Consider the following 22,487-nt stretch of genomic DNA (forward strand, 5'->3'; position numbering starts at 1 on the left):
CTCCCCATCCCTGAGAATCTGTTAGCCTAACTCAGCCACATGCCAGATCCTAGAGCACCGTGTCCTGGGATGGGCTGGAGGGAAAGGGGATATTCTGATTGACCTGTCTGGGTCATTTATCCACTTCTGTGCTGGGTAATGTCAGGCCACGTGGTTGGCAGCCCCATCAGAGTCATGTGGAGGAGGGAGGAGTGTTCCTTAAAGAATGAGACACAAGACAGGCAAAAAGCAGTGTGTGATCCAAGCACCAATACGTTTTGTCTTGTCCTAATTACATTTTATCTTGGCCAAAATTCGCAAAAGTGAAATGGTTTATTACAGATTGTAGAAGGAGATTGTGTCCAAGCTGCTAAAAATAACCCACGACTCAACTCCCCTTATAGAAAGATAAGCAGTGGGGTTGATGGTCCTTTGCTCTCAAGTGCCCCTGACAGGAGGTGTGGTTCTCTGAGTTCTGATTACGTTCCAGGAGCTAGTGGGAAACTCTATTTCAGAAAATATACTATCTATATGAATATTATTTGAAATTATGAAAGTCCACAAGCTCTATTTTTCTAAAAGATTTATGCAGTGTTGGGAGGGGGAGAAGTACCAGTAAAAGAAGAACAGAAGTCAGTTACTTTGAGGGGAAAAAAGAGAGAGAGATGTAATTGGATCACCAGGAGAAGGGAGGAAGAATGCCATCTCATTTATCTCCTTGACTTTTTTTTGAGATATAATCGACACATCGGTTTATATGTACTGCCCGTTGATTTGACACATTTATTTGTAAAGTTATTACCACCACCGTGTAACCTAGGCAGTTACCTAGTTACAGTGTTACCACCTCCATGCCATCGCATAGTTACTAACTCTTTTCTGTGGTGAGAACATTTAAGACCCACTCTTTAAGCAACATTCAGGTGTATGACGCAGTATTATTTGCTTTGATCACCATGCTGTGCGTTAGATCCCCAAACTTGTTAATCTTATAACTGAAAGTCCCTACTCCTTGGCCAGTATCTCCTCATTTCCCCTCCCCCGACCCCTACTGGCCACCATTCTACTCTCTGTTTCTCGGAGTTTGTCTTTTTTAGATTCCACATGTAGGTGATAATACAGTATTTGTCTTTCTCTGTCTGACTTATTTCACTTAACACAATGCCCTGAAGGTCCATCCAGGTTATCATATAGCAGGATTTCCTCCTTGCTCGTGGCTGAATAATATTCCATTGTGTATACTTGTGTGTATGTGTATATATATATATTATATATATATATATCCATCCGTGGATGGAAACTTTGGTTGTTCTCGTATCTTGGCCATTGTAAATAATGCTGCTATGAACATGGGGGTGCATATATCTTTTATTATAATTAGTGTTTTTGTTTTCTTCAGATAAATACCCAGAAATGGAATTCCTGGATCATATGGTAGTTCTATTTTTAATTTTTTGAGGAACCTCCATAGTGGCTGCACCAATTTACATTCCCACCAACAATGCGTGAGGGTTCCCTCTTCTCCACACCCTCTCCAACACTTGTTACCGCTTGTCTTTTTGACGATAGGCATTCTGTCTGGTATGTGGTGATATCTTGTGGTTTTGATTTGCATTTCCCTTATGACTAGTGATGTTGAGCTCCTTTTCATCTATATGTTGGCCATTTGTATGTCTGTTTTGGGAAACTGTCTCTTCAGTTCCCCTGCTCATTTTTTAATCAGGTTGTTAGGTTCTTTGCTATTGGGTTATATGAGTTCTATATATATTTTGAATATTAACCCATAGTCAGATATATGATTTGGAGATATTTTCTCCCATCTCATAGGTTGCTTTTTCATTTTGTTGCTTGTGCTTTTGCTGTCATGTATAGGAAATCATTGCTGAGACCAATGTCAAGGTGATTTTCCCTTGTTTTCTTCTAGGATTTTTATAGTTTCATGTCTTCATTTAAGTCCTTAATCCATTCAAATTCATTTTTGTGAGTAGTGTAAGATAGGGGTCCAGTGTCATTCTTCTGCATGTGATTACCCTGTTTTCCCAGGACCATTTATTGAAGACACCATCCTCTCCCCATTAAATATGTTTGGCTCTCTTGTTAAATATTAGTTGACTGTATATGCAGAGGTTTATATCTGGAATCTTTATTCTGTTCCATTGGTCTGTTTTTATGTCAGTACCATATTTTTTTTTAATACTTATTTATTTATTTGGCTGCACCAGGTCTTAGTTGTGGCACGTGTGATCTTCATTGCTGCGTGTGGGACCTTTTTTGTGGTGTGCAAGATCTTTTTTTTATTTTAATAACAATTTTTTCCAAAGATTTATTATTTATTTATTTATTTAATTAATTTATTTTTGGCTGCGTTGGGTCTTAGTTGCGAGATGCAGGATCTTCATTGAAGCATGCAGGATCTTTCATTGCGGCGCATGGGCTCTTCATTGTGGTGTGTGGGCTTCTCTCTAGTTGTGGCCTGCAGGCTCCAAGGCACATGGGCTCAGTAGTTGTGGCATGCGGGCTTAGTTGCCCTGCAGCTGTGGGATCTTAGTTCCCCGACAAGGGATCGAACCTGTGTCCCCTGAATTGGAAGGCAGATTCTTTACCACTGGATCATCAGGGAAGTCCCTATAATAACTTTATTTTATTTTATTTTATTTTGAATTTTTGAATTTTATTTCATTTATTTTTTTATACAGCAGGTTCTTATTAGTTATCCATTTTACACATATTAGTGTATATATGTCAATCCCAATCTCCCAATTCATTACATTTTTTTTTTTTAAGTTGTGGCATGCAGGACCTAGTTCCCTGACCAGGGATCGAACCCAGGGCCCCTGCATTGGGAACACAGAATCTTAACCACTGCACCACCAGGGAAGTCCCCATACTGTTTTGATTACTATAGCTTAGTAATATAGTTTAAAATCAGGAAGTGTGATGCCTCTAGCTTTGCTCTTCTTTCTCAGGATTGCTTTGGTTATTTGGGATCCTTTGTGGTTCCATACAAGTTTTACAATTGTTTTTTGCGTTTCTGTGAAAAATGCCATTGAAATTTTAATAGAGATTACAGTGAATCTATAGATGGCTTTGGGTAATGTGAACATTATAACAATATTCTGATCCATGAACACTGGATATCTTTCCATTTATTTGTGTTTTCTTCAGTTTCTTTCATCAAAGTCTTGTAGTTTTCAGTGTATAGCTCTTTCATCTCCTCGGTTAGGTTTATTCCTAAGAATTTTATTTTATTTTTTGATGCTATTATGAATGGGATTTTTTTCTTCATTTTTCTTTCTAATGTTTTGTTGTTAGTGTATAGAAACACAACGGTTTTCTATATGTTGATTTTGTATCCTGCAACTTTCCTAAATTTCTAACAGTTTTTTTGGTGGAGTCTTTAGCATTTTCTGTATATAAGATCATATCATCTACAAATGAAGACAGTTTTACTTCTTCCTTATCTATTTGGAAGCCTTTTTTTTTCTTTTTCTTGCCTGATTCCTCTGGCTAGGATTTCCAGTATTGAATAGGAATGGTGAGAGTGGGTATCCTCGTCTTGTTCCTGATCTTAGAAGAAAAGCTTTCAACCTTTTGCTGTTGAATATGATGTTAGCTGTGAGCTTGTCATATATGGCCTTTATTTTGTTGGTACGGTCCTTCTATACCAAGTTTTTTGAGCGTTTTTATCATGAGAGGGTGTTGTACTTTGTCAAATGCTTTTCTGCATCTGTTGAGATGATCATATTTTTATCTCTCTTTCTGTTAATGTGGTGAATCCCATTTATTGACTTATGGCTATTGAACCATCCTTGCATTCCTGGAACAAATCCCACTTGATAATGGTGTATGATCCTTTTAATGTGCTGTTGAATTTGGTTTGCTAATATTTTGTTGAGAATTTTTACATCTGTATTCATTAGGGATATTGGTCTGTATTTTTCTTTTCTTGTACTGTCCTTATCTGGCTTTGGTATCAGGGTAATGGTGTCTCATAAAATGAGTTTGGGAGTGTTCCCTCCCGTTCAGTTATTTGGAAGCGTTTGAGAAGTATTGTTAATTCTTCTTTAAATGTTTGGTAGAATTCACCAGTGAAACCATCTGGTCCTGGGCTTTTCTGCTTTGCGAGGGTTTTATTTACTGATTCAGTCTCCTTACTCAATATTGGTCTGTTTCAGATTTTCTGTTTCTTCATGAGACTCAGATTTAATAGGTTGTATGTTTCTAGGAATTTATTCATTTCTACTAGATTATCCAGCTTGTTGGCATATAATTGTTTTTAGCAGTTTCTTACGATTCTCTGTGTTTCTGTGGTATCAGTTGTAATGTCTTCTTTCATTTCTGATTTTATTTATTTGAGTCTTCTCTCTGTTTTTCTGAATTAGTCTAATAAAGGTTTGTCAATTTTGTTTATCTTTTCAAAAAAAAATCAGGTTCATTGATCTATTCTATTGTATTTCTGGTTAGGTCCTCTTACTTTAACTTTGGGAATAGGAAAGTTCATTTGTCAAAGGAGCCACTCTCTCCAGATGAGAAGGATGAGTGGAATTACTCCTGTTTCAACAGTTTCTGGAATAGGGTCTATCCTTTAATTTTCGAAAGCCTTGGCTGTAAGTGGGGGGAAAGAAAGAGTCAGGAAAAAACAACCCTCAGTGACTGAATCCCACTACCAGCATCGTGGGAAAAGCCAAGGTTGGTGTTTTTCAAACTTTTGATCATGTCCACAGTAGGACATACATGTTACACTAGGACCCAGAAAACCCAGGTGGGCACAGCTGAGCTGTGAGAAATAATCCTTGACTCTGAGGATGCCACAGTGCATGCTGATGCTTTTTATTAGGCTTTATTCTGTTTTGTTTTAGTCATAGTGCATTGTAGGATTTTTGGTTTGTTTTGCGTTGTTTTTAATGCTGATCCTGACCCACTGTGGGTCAGAGCTGCAGTTCGACCCACGCTGGCTCGCGGGTACTTGCAGAAGGGCAGCAGGAGGGCCCCAGCGGGTTCATGTTCAGTCCCGCCCCACCCCTGGCAGCCTTCAGGCCACCACCGCTTGTGTTCATTCTTGGTTTCCCCAGAAATGCTCCTCTGGCTCTTCATGTGACCACATCTTTGTTCTGCACACACTGCCACTTTGTTTGCTGGCCCTGCCGTGCAGGCTTCGGTCTTTGCTCTGGGCCCTGATTGGGTGATGGCTCCGTGGCCTCCACACATCCGGGCACAGGGGAGAGGAGGGCCTGGCCTCCCTGGACAAGAAGCCTGGGCCTGGGGAAGGCCGGTGCCGGGGCGAGCGGACGACCATGCCAAGACCAGGGGTCAAGCTGGGAATTTCAGAGACTTGCTCACCCTCTTCCCCTGCCCCTTGCTGCCTGCAGGTAAATTCTACTGCAAACCACACTACTGTTACCGGCTGTCCGGGCCTGTACAGAGGAAGAGACCAGCAGTGGCCCCTCTGTCTGGAAAGGTAATGCTGATCGGCCACAGCGGGCGGGGGGGCAGCAGGTGCTGTTTCAGTGCGGTGACAGGTCAGGGGGTGGCCAGCAGGCCCTGAACGGCCACTGCATTGCCTTTCCTGTGAGTGGGAGGGCCTGATGGATGGTCACAGTCCGGTATGGGGAGGGGGCATCTTTTCAAGCCTAATCTAATGTTGGGTTTCAGTAAGGTAGTGTTCCAGGACCACCTGAGTTGGATTTGGAAGACCATGTCAGACCTTCTCTTCTGCTTACTGTGTAAAAAAAGCCTTTTGCCTTTGAAAATCTCACCTTTCCTGAGAGGAGGACACCGGAAAAGGACTTGACTAGAAATAAATGCTCTGCAGCCAATTCCTTGAACTTTCTATATTCTGGGAATTACTTATCTAAGAACGTTCTTTTTTTTTAAAAAAAAAAAGTGAGTGTTATCAGCTCCCGCATCTGTCTTTCCAAGTGAGCTGTGTATTCTCTCCGCTCTGTGGTGTTGCCCTGTGGGCATGCAGTTGACTGATGCTTCCAGGAGGGCCTCTGCGGACTGCAGAGAGCCTGTGGGGGAAGGGACGTGAGGTGCCTGCGACTCCCGCGTGAAGTGTGCCCTGGCGCAGCTCTGGGTTTCCTGGTGAGGGCAGCAGACTGGCAGCCAGACGTCATTGTCTCCTGAGATGTGGGTGCTTCACTCAGTCACTCTTCCTCTTCTTGTGGATTTTCCTAGGAGGCCAGGGGACCCCTGCAGGACGGCCCCACTGCAGACACCAACGGACGGCCCAGCACCAGTGCCAGCCCTGCCGAGAGAACTCCAGGTAGCCTCACTTCCTTGTTTGGCTGGGTGGCGCGTCACTCTCTCGGCCTCTGTGACAAGGCCAAGGGGATGAGCCAGCACCTCCAAAGCAACATTTCTTCAATTGGGCATCAGGTGGCCCAAAACCCTCTGGACTCCTTTTTCATGTGCCAGCTGCTTGCATTCGGAGTCCCCTTTCTCTATGGCCTGTCGGAGGTGCTGGTACAAATCAGAGGGGAGTTTCACTGGCCGACCATGAGCCAGTAGGGGCGCCGTCTGGTGAGCGGCGTCACCCAGGCTTCGGTACCGTCTACTCAGAATCTCAAATTTTTATTGCTGGAGTCCTGGGACCTGCCCACATCCATCAGATACCTCGGAGGGTTGGCCCCGGCCCTGTCTAGGGAACAGGAGTTCAAAACAGGCTGCTTTTAGCACTGACCCAAGTGATGACCCAGGGCAGCAGGGCCTTCTTGTAGTCCCTCACTGTGGACTCCTTGGATAGAGCGTGGAATTGTGAAAAGGCCCCAAGGTCTGAATGTGTGTCCCCCTGAACTGGACAGCCTCCTTCCTCTTCCCTGCTCAGGTGTCTAGGTGAGCTGCCTCTGCTCTCCCACCTCACCTGTAACCACTGCAGGACATGCCCTGTCCTGGTCATTTTAGGGCATTTGAACTCCTAACGAGGACCAGGCCCTAATTGGTCCCTCTTTCACTAACCGCTTCCTGTGTCAGGAGGTGAGTGCCACCACCCCACATCTAAAAACACATTTATTCTGGTCTCGAAGGTCAGGAGAAGGAAGGGCTCATGGGCACCAGACTTCTTGTGAAGAATTGTGTTTTTTCCCTTAAAATCGCCTCTCCCTACTCCCTGCCAAACCAGCCTGTGACGTGTGTCCACAGTTCCATAGACGTGGGTGGTCCTGATGCCCTGCGCAGCCCCGACAGGTCACAGCCCACGGTCACTGTAGCCAGTCGGAGAGGAAGTCGTCAGGGCCCTGTTTTCACCTGTCACAAGTTTCTTCCCTTCAGAGCAAATAGGTCTCAAGCAGCCGTTTACAAACTCACAGAAATCACCATATTGAAAACTAAAGATTATCAGCTAAGGCCAGAAACTATGGAGAGGGAGTTGGTAGTGGAATTTCCAAAATGGGAGAAGAGAAAAATTATCCACTCAGCCTTCAAATGGGAGGTTAGCAGAGTTGCTCCTTCGCCCGTGCTCCGGAACTGACGCAGGCCCCGTGGTGTTGCTCTGGGGCAGGAGGGTGTCCCAGACGCTGGGCAGTGCCCCCGGGTGCAGTGACTGGAGCTTAGGTGAACTCAGCTTCTGCTACTACGTGTGCCCTGATAAAATCTAGGCAAGTTTTTAAGTGCCCTGCAGATTGGACCAATATTTTATAGCCATGTTTAAGCTACGAATGACTTGGTACCCCTTGAGCCCCTTTATAATCTGTCTTTTTCAAGAAGTGCTGATGGCCCTTGCAACAGGGGAGCTGGTAGAGACAGGGCGTGTGCCTTTGAGCAGGTGAGAACCACCTGGGTGCTCAGCAGACATCTAAGACGTTCGGCTCTCTTTGTGGGCATCTGAAGAAAAGCGAAGCCAGTGGAGGTCAGGCCATTCCTGAGCCAAGGTCGTGCACTCTGTCCGGTTCAGTTTGCCATCTGACTGCCTGCTTTGAAAGCATAGTGGGCTTCAGGTTTTTAGGAGCTGTGGAGAATTAAGGGTTCCATAGAGAAGAGGAACATTCTGTGAAGCAGGGAGAGAAGATGAGAGCTGGGGTTGTGGTGACAGAATCAAAGTCCTGAGGACCTTCTTGATTCTGAAGGTGATGCGCCTGTCACAGCATGAGGGGTTCAAGATGTGAAGCCCAGTTGGAGGTGCCCTGTGGGCAGTGGCAAGGCCAGCACCCGGGGCCGCTGGGGTCCAGTGAGTACCTGCCTCTGGAGGCCCGAGCTTTCCGAGAGCGCGGCTCCGAGTGTGGACGTGCCCCAGAGCACCAGCACTTTCCCTTCATAGACGAGGAGCAGGATCACGGGTGTATGTTACAGTTGGCAGGAAATTGATTTCTTTTTCTCCTTTAATAAGGATTTCCTTCTTTAAATCCCAAACTAGAGCTTTGATTGGTTAACTAGAACTTCCTTTTGAAAAGCTTCAGAAAAACCCAGGTGTTTCGGGGCTTCAGGAAGTGTGTTGCGGACGGCAGCGGTCAGGCAGGTTCCCGGCACGTCCGCTGGGCTGCACTCTGAGCAGAGCGAGTCGTACGCGGAGCGCGGTTCACGCCCCAGATCCGCGTCCCCCAGGTCGCTGGTCTGGAGGAGCCGTGACTGTGGTTGGCACTGCTCTGCGCCCCCCTTTCGTCTGTGGCATTTCCCTCTTTTCCCTTATGTTCTTCTCCTCTTACACCAAAATGACTGCTGTTGCCAAAAAAACAGACACAACCCGCGAGTTAGAACCTGGTCCGGCGTCATCTGTCTCTGGGCCCCTGGCCTGCGGCTGCTGCCTGATTTAGCATCTTTGTTTGTAATGTGCTTTTAATGTAGAAACCCTCTTTGCTGTTCTCAAAATCAGTAAGTGCTTTGTTTCCAAGCTTCTTATATTTAGTGCTGCAGGTCAGTGGACCTGGCACAGATTTTCTTACCCTGGCCTCATAGTACCTGCCCTGACTTGAGGAAACATTTGGATAACAACAGGCAGAGAAAGAAAACCCCCAGTGGGATGTTTTGCCCTTGAATACAAGACCCTCAGTTGAAGGTTTTTAGATCCTTTTTTCATCCAGAGGAATCCCCTTTACACCTCACATAGTGGGTAACCAGAACTGAAGCGTACAGGCATGGGGTATCATAGGGAACAGAAGAGCTTTGCTTCCAGTACAGGTGACAGACATGGGATGGGAGAAAGGCTTCATTGTCGTCTTACGGAAAGATGATCTTAACATAAAAGGCTGCCTCGCTGTGGCTGGTGCATGCCGCGTCCCCAGACACACTTGCACGGTCACCCTTGGGTTCCATAGTTTGGATGCTGAATGAGCCATTAGGAAATGCAGGCATTTCCCACACCAGCTAGAATAGCCATGCGCGGTACAATCCTGGGTTCCTGCCGTCAGGAGGAAGTTACGAGATTTTCCCACGGCTTCCCAAGCCCTCTTCCCTTATAGGCATTTCTGGAAAAACTATTAGAAAAGCAAAGGGAATTCCGAATCCAGCTTCACCGTCCAAACCCCACCCCAAGAGTCCAAGTAGACGGTGATGTGTGAACACTTATATATATATACACACATGTGTTTGCACTGGCTTAGTTTCATATCTACAAGTACACGTTTATATGTTGTGTCCTAAGTGGTAATAACAATACTAGTGAAGCCTCCCCAAGCTTCTTGTCCCTTGGCTCTGGCTTACACTGGGGACCGTGCCACTGACCTGGCTTAGTGTTCCCATCGGGCTCTGGGGAGAGCAGAACAGCCAGGCGCCCGGGGGAGGTGGGCACCGGGGGCACGTGTCCCCGGACATGAGCAGTGCACACTCTCCACCCCCGAAAGGGGACTTAGACAAAGCAGGGAGCAGGGCTCTCGCTCAGGAACCCCAGGGGACCGCGTCGCTTCCAGGCGCGGGTCTGTTAGCACAGCTCCCTGCTGTCTCTTGGTGTTTAGTGTGTCTGTAGGACAGTGGAATCCTTAGTCTCTCCTGAAAGGGGCCTCAGCATGGCCTTGAAGGCCTGGCCAGTGAGTTAAGGGGTTCTGCACCCACTTTTCCTGATCCGTTAAGCTTGGGGTGGAGGGCGGAGGCAGGCAGCAGGCAGGTCCCCAGGCGTGGTACGGAGGCCAGAGCTGTGCCAGGGACGGTGCGCCTGTCCGTCTCCGGCCTTCCTGCCGTGAAGCCTCGCCTTTGCCTTCGTCTCTAACCTGTGCTGTTGTGCGTTTTGGTGTGTTTCTTTGTGAGTTGTTTTTATTTAATTGTGTAACTTTGTTTTTCCGTTATTGTGAAACTAAGGTGTTGTGCTTTTAATTTTTTTTAACAAGTGTTACCGTTCTTATTTAAGAGAATAAATTCCAAACAATCTTCAGGTTTCTGAGTATTTCTTTTCCCCCCCTTTTTCCTGATTGGAGGGTGGGGAGGGGTCGCTCAGGCAGGTCTCAGGAGTGGGCGTGAAACCACGGTGCCTCAGGATTCTCGCTCCTGGGCTGGGCTCGGGAGAGAACGTAGGTGTATTAAAATGGGGAAACGGTGTTTATACCTAAAATACAGGTTCCCATTAGCGGAAGGGCCCCTGTTTTGGGGGGGGGGGCGTGGTGGAAGACATTTTGCTTCCTTGCGTGGAGGAAGATGCCACCTGTGTCCCCCATTCCATCATCCCGCACGCGGGCCCTGAGGCGGGAGCAGGTGAAGGAAAAAGCTCTCCGTGGAGCCTGCCTCTGCCTGAGCCCGGGCCGTGCCCTCCTCTTTCCGACTAGCTGGTGCCGTGGGGACCGGAGCGCTTGGGCGCCTCTTCGCTGCCTTGAGGCTTTCGCCTGGCGTCAGGGACGGTCCTTGCTCTGTCCTCCCAGCTCTGTCTGTTTCTGTGACCTGGACACAGAGGCAGGGGGTCCAGTTCTTCTTGGCTGCTCGAGCCTGGAGGGCTGAGCCCCCTTCTCACACACACTGTGACCTTGGCAGCGGGGCCTCTGGTGCCGGCCGGCCCTCTGACCACAGGGGCACAGCCGTTTGGGTGCTGAATGGGGCCAGGAGAGGGCACGTCGGAGGGGGGCGCTCAGCGCCAGTCTGCGCCCACCGTGCTCTAGGCGATGGCGGCCTGGTGTGAAGTGGCCTCCCGGCCTCGCCTCCACCCAGCGGTCCCCTTGGGTCCCTGCGCGGCCACAGCACCATCACTGGGTTGGGAATTGGTCCCGGCAGGGAGAGCGCCTGCCTCTCCCGGCCTGCTCGCCACCTTCCCCCATCTCTGAAATAAGTCAGTCGGGTCTGTCCTGGGCCCTGCAGAGGCTGGGAGAAAAAAGAGTCGGGCTGAAGACCCTGGAGAGCTCCCTTTGGGTCGAGTTTCTTTCTGAAACTTGAAGCCCATTCTCTTTTTTTCTCATCTGTTCCCTGGCCCTTTCCTCACTGGGACACTGCCCAGGAGGGCTCCTGCGTGCTATGGGGGCGGAGGAAGCAGTGAGGATGGGCTGCCCTCTGTTCCCGTCCTGTCCCCTGAGGGACCCACTGAAGACAAGCCCCAGCTCGGGCCTTGCTGGGGTGTAATAGCCAGCAGACAGCTTTGGGAAGACTCCTCCCTGAACGCCAGGCCCTTTCATAGAGCTCTGCAACCTCACCAAGACTCCAAAATCAGGCCTTACCTGGCACCTCAGATCCAGCCAAGCATCCAGCAAGTGCCAGCAAGTAGATCCATCCTAAGGGCCTGCGGGGAGAAGGCGTGTGTGCTGGGGTAACGCCTCTTGCTCCACAGTTGCTCTGGGGGCAGGGGATGGGGGAGGCGAGGCTTTGCTCCAAGAAGGACAGTGGGTGAGAGGTTGAGTCGCCCCTGCACCCAAGCCAAGCAAACCTGACCTCGCCCTTGATGGTATCCACAGGTGAGGTCAGACTGCCCCCATCACTCACAGAGGGGCGTTGGCATAAAGGGCAGTTTGGGGATACCTTCCGGCAGAAGGGGGTCCGGGGCCCCACCTCTGCCTACTAAGAACAGGCTCCTGGGGCCATGCTAGTGATTGCTAGAAAAATCCTTAAAATTGAGTCAGAATTTCTGTTGCCTCTTACATGTTCTTTACCTCTATTTCTGTACTCACCAGCTCGCCGTGACTGTGCATTAATCGTATGAAACTGTCCCTAGTATGAGTTCCTATTGTGTACTTCTGTAAAATGTCAGGGTTATTTCCACTGTGTCACTGTTGTTTCATAGTGTCCTTGCCTGGAATTGTAGGTCTTTGGTGGTTATTTTGTGTTAAGGGGCTCCGGTCACCAGCAGAGCTCGGGCCCTGCAATTCAGGCACCTGCTTGCTTCTCTGCGGTTCCTGCGCCCCGGGTCCTGGTGTGACTGGGCCTCCATCACAGCTGACTCCCCAAGAAAGCTTGGCCCTACTGGGGGCCCCTGCAGACCTGTGCTGCCAGACGGGGGTCGGGGCTCCGGAAGGACCTGGGCCTCAAACACACGACAAAATCGGGGCTGTTTCAGTGCAGAGGCCTAAATAAACATGTTTTCATTCAGTTCTCGTGTTCTTCCAAGGTAATAAAGCCGGGCATCAGTGGAAGTGAGTTCCTGAGAGTGTGATCCTCCTGGTACTTTGTGGCTGCTCAGAGATCAGACCTTAAAAGTGTGATTAGGGACCTGAGGGCAGAGAGTCTGTAAGACGCCTGAGCTCAACCTGGTGCCGAAGGAGAACAGCTGATGTTGTCACAATACGGTTATAATAGCCTGTTTATTCTTGTTCCCCTGTTTCCTAGAACTGAGTCAGGATCTAGAAAGACCAGGCTGGAGAGACCAGCTGTAAAATTTCCCTCCCACCATTTGCCACCAGCAGACTTACCTGGGTTAGTACGTTCTTCCTCTAGAAGAGAAGGCTCTGCCCTAGGTTCTGTCTCCTGTGAATTACTCTGAACCAGCTCCCTGCCTGCCTTCAGTGGGGCGTCAGCGTTGCTGGAGGCCCAGGAACACAGGGATCCGGGTGCGGGGAAGGCAGCCCCAGTGGAGGCTCTGGGCCCTGGGGCGACGGGGCTTGGCCAGCTGCCTGCGGGAAGGGCCAGAGTCTTGCTGCCCTCGGGGGCTGCTGAGAGCCGACAGCCGTGCTCTGGGCGGCTGCAAATACCACGCCAAGGGGCCGTCGTGTTTACAACCGGGAGAGCCCCCGCCTCTGCTGGAGTCGCCCTCAGATAGAAATAGGGAGTGAAACTCGAAATGTGTTCACTGCTGTCAGTCTCCCCCAAGCGTTTATACTGGTGAATCTGCCCTTGGGGCTGATGTCACACGAGCTCATAGAGAACGACTCAGGAAGACGCCTTATGGGGTACAGCTAGCGTGTAGCACTTACTGTGTGCCAGGCACTGTGCAGACGCCTTCTGTGTACGCATCCCTCACCTAATCACATCGTAGGCTGTGAGGAAGGTAGCATTTTGCAGACTGGATCGAGGCCCCGTGACTGACCGGGGCAGGGGCGGGTGGAGTCTGTACAGGACGCGCGCAGTGCCACCCCCTCCACTCCCTTGTCCTCCAGCCTCAGCTTGTCCGCACGGGGCAGCGGGAAGAGAGCTGCGTGTCGGCTCCACCAAGATGACTTTCTAAAAACACGCACAAACGCCCGTGTCATCCGTGAATGTGCATTTGGTTATTTCCAGGAAATACGTGTCCCCAGATTTTTAGCAGTGACCCCCAGGGCTGGGAATGTGCCTTTGCAAAGAGGGTAGATTCGAGAGCAAAGGGTTTCATCATTGGTATGTGAAGGGGGAGATCAGAAGAGACGGAGGAGGAGAATAATGATGTTGTATCGACTGCTTTTCACTTTCTCCGTATCAGCACTCTTTGATCAGTTCAAATGATACCAAGCCTAAAGTCGTGCTATTAAGATGTCCCTCCACATGGAAGCTCCCTGTCAGTCTGGAGGAGCCGGGCTTGTGCCCCAGGACGATGTTCAGTGCTGCTCTCGGGCAACAGTCTCGCTACTTCTGACTTGTACGCCTGTTGCTTATTTCTCCTCTACGCTCGCATTTTATCACACTTCTCTAAGAGGCCCCGGGGATGATGGAGCTGACGGTTTCCTTCTCTTACTACTGATGCTTTGCAGCTGCCATTCGCAGTAGTTGCCTGGCTTGGCCCTGGGTGAGGTTGGCAGAGGAGAGGGAGAGATGAGGGCCTGCCTCTTTCTGTCCTGACACTTTGAGCAGAATCACCCGTGACAGGAGTTAAACACGGACATTCTTACCCGTCGGAGTTTGGGCCACTCCGGACTCCACTCACGTAAAATGACGCTTAAATCCGGGCTAAGCGTGCATGTCACTTCGGTGAGCATTTTGGGCTCTGCCGTGTTGGATCAACTTGGGTTGGGCACAGAAGCAGCTCGGGAGGCCTGAGCATGTCCAGGCCCAGCCTCGGGCAGGCATGTCATGACAGGCCCTGCGAGCTCACAGAGGATCTTTTTTGGAAAATGGAAAAAGAAAAGAGTTGGGGACACGGAGAAAGAAGCAGTGTTTCTCCCCGTCGTGTTTCCACGTCTGCTTTTCTCCCTGGATTTAGTGAGCGGGCCTTCTGACATACCTGTCAGCCTCCAGCACCTGGCCTCTGTCCCCAGGCCCCACGCCGGAGGGCCGGGCGGGTGGACGGGGGACGGCGGGCCGGGCAGCATCTCCGTGAGAGAGAGACTCTGCTCCGTGCCGAAGGACAGTGAAGGGCGGGGCGTGTCCGCCTGGCACGCGGACTGTGTGCCCCACACGGCCCTTCCCGACGGGCCCTCCACACACTGCCCTCCGAGGTTCAGGACGTCTCACTCTGGTGGCAGCACCGCTGCTCTGTCCTGATGACCTTGCCCACTGGGCCGCGGTCCAGCGTCCGGTGTGCTGGTCGGCCTGATCAGTGAGACGTGGGAGACAGTCTGCTGTGATTTGCAGGCGGGGCTCTCGGGCTCGGCACTGTTGACGTTGGGACGGATAGTTCTTTGTTGTGCGTTGTTGGCTGTTTGCGGTATCCCTGGCCTCTTCCCACTGGATCTCAGGACACCCCCCTTCCCAGCTTGTGACATTGCCAGGTGACCCCAGAGGAAAAGGTCTCCTGGTTGACCACCACCATTCTAGACTAAAGTCAGGAGAAGTAGGGACAGGCCCTAAATGTAAAATTAGCCTCCATTTGATTGTTCCCTGTAGGAGACCAGGGAAGAGAGTGCGTGAGGACAAAGCAAGTGATACAGACCACACTGGACAGCAGTGGCCTGCCCGCCCCTGTTAGGTTGTGGGCACACGCCTCCCAGCATGTGACGCTGTGTACACGTCGGCAGCCGTGCCGGTACTGTGTGTGCTGTCAGACGCCGAGGACATGTTTTAGAACGGGAGTCCATTTTCCTGAACCACAGTCAATCGCCCTGCGCTGCAGAATGTGCTCAGCTTCTGAGGTGACCACAGCCTCGGAGAGCAGAGCTGGGTCTAAAGGGAACAAGCACAGATATTGAAGAGAAGATGCAGCCTGTTATCCTTGCTGTCTTCGGTCATTCATCTCTCTGAGCCTCAGTTTCCCCATCTATTAAGACCATAAAATGGAAAAAAGTCTCCCTGCTGCTCTACTTCATAAGGTTGTTGTCAAGAGCAAATAAGCTGAAACGTGTGGAAACTCGTTTATTTAAAAGGATTACAGGAATATCAACTACGATCATTGGTGGAGATTCCAGAAAATGCTGGCATAATCAGAGTGAGAGTGAGTTAAGGTTATTTCTGCTGACTGGGCGATGCATCCTGGGGGGTTAGGACCGGACGGCCTGCTGGGATGTGTTCCCAGCCAGCAGAGATTTGGGGAAACAGAACAGTGAGGAGGGCTGGCCGTGTCTGGTCCTGAGACAGTGGGTGTTGAATCTCTTCAGGGCTTGGCTAAATTTGGCCTTGCTTGTTCCTCAGCCTGCGTGGATGGGCTGTGAGGTCACCTGCTAACTCCACGACACCCTGGGGGCTCTTCACTGTAGCAACGGAAGAAAAGCAGTCCTGGATAGGTTGCCATTAAGCTGAACTTCAGCACCCACGTGAGAGTCAGAGGACTGGGCAGGATTATAGCTTCTCTTAGGCAGAGCTAGGGTTACACGTGGGCCTAGGGACCGTGTGGCTCCCCACAGACCCCCAGGGGCTCCGAGCCACCTCCCGGCCTGGAGTCAGCACAGGGACAGTGCTTCGTGGGTGCCCGGCTGGCCGCTGGAGAGGGCTCTGAACTCCCAGCACCAGCCGTGCAGGCCCCCATGCCCGGACGTCTCAGGGACCGGCTGACAGATAAGAGCGCAGGTGTGCCGGGGCCGAGGTGCGCCTCAGGTGACGCTTGTGGGCATTGCCGGAGGAGCTTGGCTCCCTTCCCACAACAGATCTACGGTGCCTGAGGGGAGGCTGTTGCGGAGATGCTGTCTTTGGAAGGAGCCTGTCTCAGAGCAGAGGGCCTTTCGTCGTGAGGTGGGTTTGTCCCTGTTGATCGTTGGATTATGGGCAGGGCCTCGCTTCCCACCTTCCACGGCTCAGAGGCCAAGCCAGCTCTGGGGCTGTGCAGCTGGCCCCCCGAGAGCCCCTCGCAGCCAGCTTGGGACGCACTCTGGACTGAAGTGCCCCGGAGGGGAGGGGTGCAGTCTAAATGCGCATCTTGGGAAAAGCTCATCATCTTGCAGTGCCTGGCGGGCAGACTCGTGGTCCTTCTCTGCCTTCCCACCTCTCCCCTCCGCGTGCTCGTACGGGTCTGGTCTTCCAGTGAGCGAGATGCTCCCTGGAGCTCAGCTGCTCTCCACGGTGAAGCGAGGACATGCTTTTAGGACATCAGGTCGTTTGAGATGGTGTCTTTTCAGAGCCTTCCTCCGTGGAGTGTTGTAGGACGTTGGCATCTCTATAGGAATTTCTCTGTCCCGGGTGCTAAGGGAACGGCTACTGTCTTCACAGAGGTGGTGTTCCTGCCTCTTCTTGGGGCCTGGAACAGCATCGAGCTCCTTGAGACACGCAGAGGCCCTCAGTGTTGTGTGTCAAGATGAGGAAACCGAGACCAGATTATGTCCAACCGATTCCTTAAAAGTATAGTGAAGTGTTACTGTAGTTCAGATACAGGCTGAGACCTTCCATCTTGATTGTTTATTCAAGACGCTTTACCGAACACCTGCTCTGCCACACTGACGGCACCAGAACCACAGAAGGCCGGGAGAGCCCTCTGCAGCAGACCCTCCAGTTTGGGGTGCGCTTAGGAGGTGGATGGTGTGATGAAGGCGTGCTAGAGCCCTGGGGGTGCAGAGGGGCCAGCAGCAGCAGGCAGCGGCAGGAGCAGAGGACCAGGCTGGGCTGACCTGTGGGCCATCCTTATCTTTACCCGCCTCTTATTAAGATTTCAGAGGCTAGCCCCACGAGTGGGCTGGTGGACAGGTCCCTTACCTTGAGCTGCAGGGCCCCTCCTGATCTGCCGGCCGCACCCATGGCTCCCGTGTGTGCACAGGTGTGTGGATGTGGGCGGCCAGGTGGGAACAGCAGAATGGCAGCTAGAGCTCAGCTCTGTGGGATTTAAGAGAAAACACAGCAGAGCCCGGCGCTTTCGAGAGCAGAGAGGTGGCCGTTCTGCAGGGTGACCCAGCTGACTGTTAAGGGTCAAGTCGAGTTTCATCTGTGAGATATTTCAACACATGAAAGATCTGTTATTAAGAGAGCTACAAGAAGCCCTGGTAAGGTGTTTTTTTTAAGGAGACTCGGGTACGTGCCTTAAAAGAGACCTCTTTGCCTTGGCCAGATAGAGTGACATGTGCCAGGATTTCCACCTGCCAAAAAGACACCTTTGGGAGATGTTGTACTAATGGCAGCAAAAGTCACGTAATGTTAGAAAACTAACGTAGCGGCAAAAGTTCCCTGGGATCCTGCAGACGGGGAGCCAAGGGCTGTGGCGATGGACGAGCCCCTCAGCTTCCTGAGGGGACTCTGCGGGCTGCAGGCTCCCCCCTCCTGCCTGGTGGGTTTCCTGGGACAGTTCTGACTTGTCCCTGTTGCGTTTCCCCTCCTCGGCCTCTCGGTCACTGCCCGACTCTTGGTAATTCAGCATCTCCCCCTTGCGTCCGCGTGACCTGCTTTTCTCTGTGCCCCACGTGAGCACGCGGTCCCCCTGGACGACGAGGAGACGGTGGGTGTGGAGGGGCAGTTAGCGATCCCATCCCTCGCTGCACAGCCACACGGCCCCGGGTGCCGTCCGGGACCGGTCTCCTAGGGCCTGTGGACATCAGAACCCTGGGTGGTAATAGCGCTGGCAGCGCCCAGCGGCTGGGCGTGCAGCCCACGTCACAGTCCTGACTCAGCGGGTCGTCCCTGTTCCTCCATCACCTGCTTCCCGAGCAAAGGAGCATCTGACACCCTCCTGTCCTGTGACCTCGGGACGTGCTGTGAACCCCACCCCCTGCCAGCAGGAAACCACAGAAGAGTCTGTCGGAGGGTCCACGCGCAGGGGCCAGAGTCACCTCACCGAGGCAGTGCTTGGAAACTCCTTCCTTTGGCCTCCAGAACCAAAGCGCTGGCGAAGTGTGCGGTGTCCTCCAGAGGGAGAAATCGCCGTGCGAGGCCTCAGGCGTGCGGCCGGCCCAGCAGAGTCTGCTGAGGCCCAAACCAGCTGTCCCAGGGCCCTTCTGAGAAGGCCTTGGAAGCAGCCCCAGGGAAGCCTTTCCCCCACGGTGGGCCTCCTCCTCCTCCTCCCGCAGACACCAGATCCCACCGTCCCGCTGGACGGGAGCGGTGACGGGGTCCCGGGCAGAGCAGCCACCCGCTCCTCGGACAGCTGAGTGGAAATGAGGTGAGAGGAGTGGGCTGGTCCCCAGGCTGGTTCTTGGCTGCGGGGCCTCCGGGCAGCTCACATCACGGGGCCCCTCTCGAAGGCAGTGCCCCACAGAGGCAGCTGTCTCTGGTCAGGACAGCGGTCCTGTCCTGGGGTGGCCATGCATTGCTGCAGAACTGCAGCAGGGACCCCCTCGCAGCCCCGTGAGGACGGGGGCTCCTCGTGAGGAGGGCGCCCTCTCCCCCAGGGTGATTTCACGCGTGTTGCCAAGGGCTTTGGCAGCGCTCGTCCGTCAGCTGAGAGCAGGTTCTCCCATGAGGAAAATATTTCCTTGAGGATGACGTATGGAGCTCACGCAGGCAGTGTCTGTCCCAGAGCAGGGCCCGTCATTCAGGCTCAGAGCCTTTCTCTTATTTAGGGTGCCACCCAGATCCTGGAGCTGTTTCCCTTTCGTCTGTGGAGCTGGAATTGGCCTCCAGTGACCTGAGATCTGCTTGCCTGGACTTAGGGAACAGTCAGCCTAGGAATGATCCCAAATCCCTCGCCCCACTTTCAGCTGGGAAGCCCCTGTGTGTTGCCGCATCAAAAGCATGTGACATGGAGAGGCCGGGGGTCTTGGCCTGACCCTGCTGGTTCACTCTGATTTTCCAGACTGCCCTTCCGCAGCCTCTGCTCTCCTGGGCTCCTCCGTAGCTGACGAGACAGCGAGGACCCGGGGGCGGCCGGTGGGGGTCCTCTGTCTGTCACGGTGTCAGAACCACTGCCAAGGCCTCCTCCACCATTACTTCCTTCAGTGTCTTAATTTATCATCACCGTCCAGTTAATCTGGCAAATGGCCCTTTGCTCAGGACAGAGAATCAAGGATGCTGATTTTGTTGATTTTTTTTGTTTGTTTTAATTTCCCATGACATTTTAAGGTTATGGCCCAGGAATGCTAAGCATATTTTGGCAGTTGGTGAGTTTTGGGTACTTGCCGAGCATCCTCTGAGTGCCACCTTCCCTTTGGGAAAACGGCCTCCATGGGGACCCGGCCCTGAGGGAACGTCCTGCTTTCCCTGGTCGCTGGAAGTGGGTGGAGACCAGAGGGGCCTGGGGCCTGACCAGTGAGTGACTCCACTCCTCCCGCCTTTTACAAAGTCTCCAGTGGGAATGTCTTAGGCTTCACGGCCCACAGCCTCCTCTCTGTGGGGACTGACGTGTGAATGATCTGAGTGTTTCTGGCTTCGTTTTGGTTGGTTGTGGCCAAGCCCAGTATTAAATTAACATTTCCCCTCCCCAAAGCCCCAGACTCTGGGCTTGGAGTTGGATGATCCCCTGCTCTACGCAGCCTGTGGAAACTCCAGAGAATTGACGCTGGGAGGAGGGCAGGATGTCATTCCAGACGCCAGATGCTCTGCTCCAGGTCATTTCCATGGAGTCGCTGCCCTTCGTCATGAAGGTCACGGTGGGGAGGAGATCGTGGTGAAGACGCCCCTGCGGGGGAAGGCAGAGCAGGACTCCAAGGAAACGCGTCTTGGCGGCAGCACGCCAGACCTCTGAGCGGACGCTGTGCTCCTGGGACTCGGGTCTTGGCCGCACCGCTCACCAGCTGTGTGACCTTGGGCAGCTGACTTACTGCCTCTGAACCTCGATGATCTCATTTGCAAACTGTTACCTACCTTACAGCTGGCGCCTACCTCCGTGTTCCTCCAGAGCGCCCTCCTTGGATCCCTGGGTGGGCCACGCGCCCCTTTTCCATGCTCCCGTGGTCCCGCGTGTGTGCTCGAGCCCTGAGGCCTCTACACGCCTGGAACCATCCCTGTGAGGACTTTCTCTGCCACGCCCGGCCTGCGACGCCCGGCCTGCGACGCCCGGCGTAGAGAGTGTTTTCGCCTGCGTTGTTTCCCCAGGTTCTTGTGGAATTCCTGGCAGACACTGTGCGTTTCCCCCAGGGGTCTTCCCATGAGTGTTCCTTCTCTACCTTGAAATTGCTCAGTCTGAACTGATGATGTGAGTTGTTTTCCCTGAAGTGACAGTTCTTACTCTGTTTTTCTTCTACCATCTAAAAGAAATACTGGTCTTCATTCCAGATTCATGGAGTTCCCCAAAACTTTGTGCTCAGGTAGTTGCCACCCATTTATTTCCCTTTCTGTTTAAGGGCAGTTGTCAAAAATACACGATGGGAAGGACAGAATCAAGTGGTACTGTGGTCGGGGACCCTTGGCCTTGTCTTTATCGAGCTGGGTTTTGATGAGGAGAAAGAAGGAGGCCGGGAAGGCTGGTGTTTGGAAAGGCTGGCCCCGCGGTTAGAGCCTGTGCCCTCAGAGGGCCTGGGGGCAGGTGTGGAGACTGTCGAGACCGTGTCCACCTGCTGTGCTCCCTGCCTCTTTCGTGCTGTCACCTGGAGACCACATGTTTCCTAATTTTCCACACGCCCTCGTCCAGCATCAGAGCTCACACTTCGCGGGCCCTGAGCTCAGTGTCGAAGGACAGTCCGGGGGTGTCCAAAATGAGGCTCCCAGGGCACCAAGACCGGGATGGGCAGATGTGTGCACACGGCACAGGATTCGTGCCCAGACCCCACGGTGATACGTTTACCTGCATTTGTAAGTGAACATGCCCCAGGTCTTGCTTTTCAGAAAGAATCTCTAGTGATTTGAAGGGTGCCATTTGGTGGGAGATCCTGGTCACTGCAGCAGATGCGCTGAGACTTTATTCCGTGACTGCCTGCCTTCACAGGGTTATTTCTAATGATTTTACGAGGAGGTTTGGAACATGCGCACGACAGAAGGGCCAGCCTTCCTGATGTTTTCTGCACAACCTCTCACGTCACAAAAGTTACTAAATCAGTGTTCCCACCCCGTCCTTCAGCCCTTCATCAGGGGGCTTCTGGGCTTCGCCTTAAGACCACCTGACACTGGCTGGGGTGACTTCACCTGCTAAACCTAGTGTCGGTCCCCAGAGCCGAGAGCGTCAGTGAAGCCAGGCGCCTGCCCTGGCGGGAAGCCAGGCGCCTGCCCTGGCGGGACGCGAGGCCCTGTGCGCCGCCCCGCCCCGGTGCCTGCGTCCCTCCCCCGGGGCCCCTTCCCTGTGTGCTCCCTGTGCTCAGAGCCTCTTCCCGGCTTTCTGCGTCCAGTAACTGTCGTTCGCAATCCAGGGCAGATGGATGCAACACGCTTGTACAGATTGGTGGTGAAGATGTTCCTGGACCTCAGCTGTATCACCTAACTCGTAGGAGAGGGAGGCAGTGTGTACGGGGCACAGAGATGGCACCTGCACAAATGCGCGTACATGCGTGTGTAATTCACTTCGTACCCGTAGTAACCCTGCGACGTGGGATTGTCCTTGTTCACGGATCAGGAAGCGAGCTCTCAGTGGTCATGTGATTTTCCTAAGGTCCTTCAGCTGGTCACTGGGGGAGTCCGATGTCTCAGTGGGTCTGTCTGACTGCACCACATGTGACGTCCTGTCACAGTGGACACAGGAAAGTGGTCGGTGGGCCTCTTCTGCCCAAACGTGGGGTCACAAGGTGTGTTAGGAAGGGTAACGATGGAGATGGGGGAGGTGGGGGGCGCGTGACGGCGACATCGGACACCTGAGTCCTCAGAGTCCACGAGCCCATCGCGGGCCTCAGATTTTTTTCTTTCTTCCTTCCTTCCTTCCTTTCTTTCATTTATTTATTTATTGCTGCGTTGGGTCCTCGTTGCTGCGTGCGGGCTGTCTCTAGTTGCGGCGAGCGGAGGCTACTCTTCATTGCCGTGCCCAGGCTTCTCATTGCGGTGGCTTCTCTTGTTGCGGAGCACGGGTTCTAGGCGCGCAGGCTTCAGTAGTTGTGGCACGAGGGCTCAGTAGT

General features: G+C 52.3%; 1 protein-coding gene and 1 long non-coding RNA gene across 27 annotated transcripts in view; one reads left to right on the forward strand and one right to left on the reverse strand.

Moving 5' to 3' along the window:
• MICAL3 (microtubule associated monooxygenase, calponin and LIM domain containing 3) overlaps nt 1-22,487 on the forward strand; it is a 176,124-nt gene that overhangs the window by 110,974 nt on the left and 42,663 nt on the right. For all 26 annotated transcript variants that reach the window (XM_082350068.1, XM_082350056.1, XM_082350045.1 and 23 more), the window contains 2 exons: nt 5,349-5,437; nt 6,157-6,244. In XM_082350068.1, the coding sequence (XP_082206194.1) occupies nt 5,349-5,437; nt 6,157-6,244 (177 nt within the window). The remainder of the gene's footprint in view (nt 1-5,348; nt 5,438-6,156; nt 6,245-22,487) is intronic.
• On the reverse strand, nt 6,251-21,640 carry LOC309609104. The gene is made up of 3 exons (XR_014233263.1): nt 14,447-21,640; nt 14,115-14,324; nt 6,251-8,631 (listed from the first exon to the last, which is right to left on the reverse strand). It is a non-coding gene; the product is annotated as an uncharacterized lncRNA (long non-coding RNA).

This window comes from Balaenoptera borealis (genome assembly GCF_965194805.1).
Source record: "Balaenoptera borealis genome assembly, chromosome: 13".
NCBI lineage: Eukaryota > Metazoa > Chordata > Mammalia > Artiodactyla > Balaenopteridae > Balaenoptera > Balaenoptera borealis.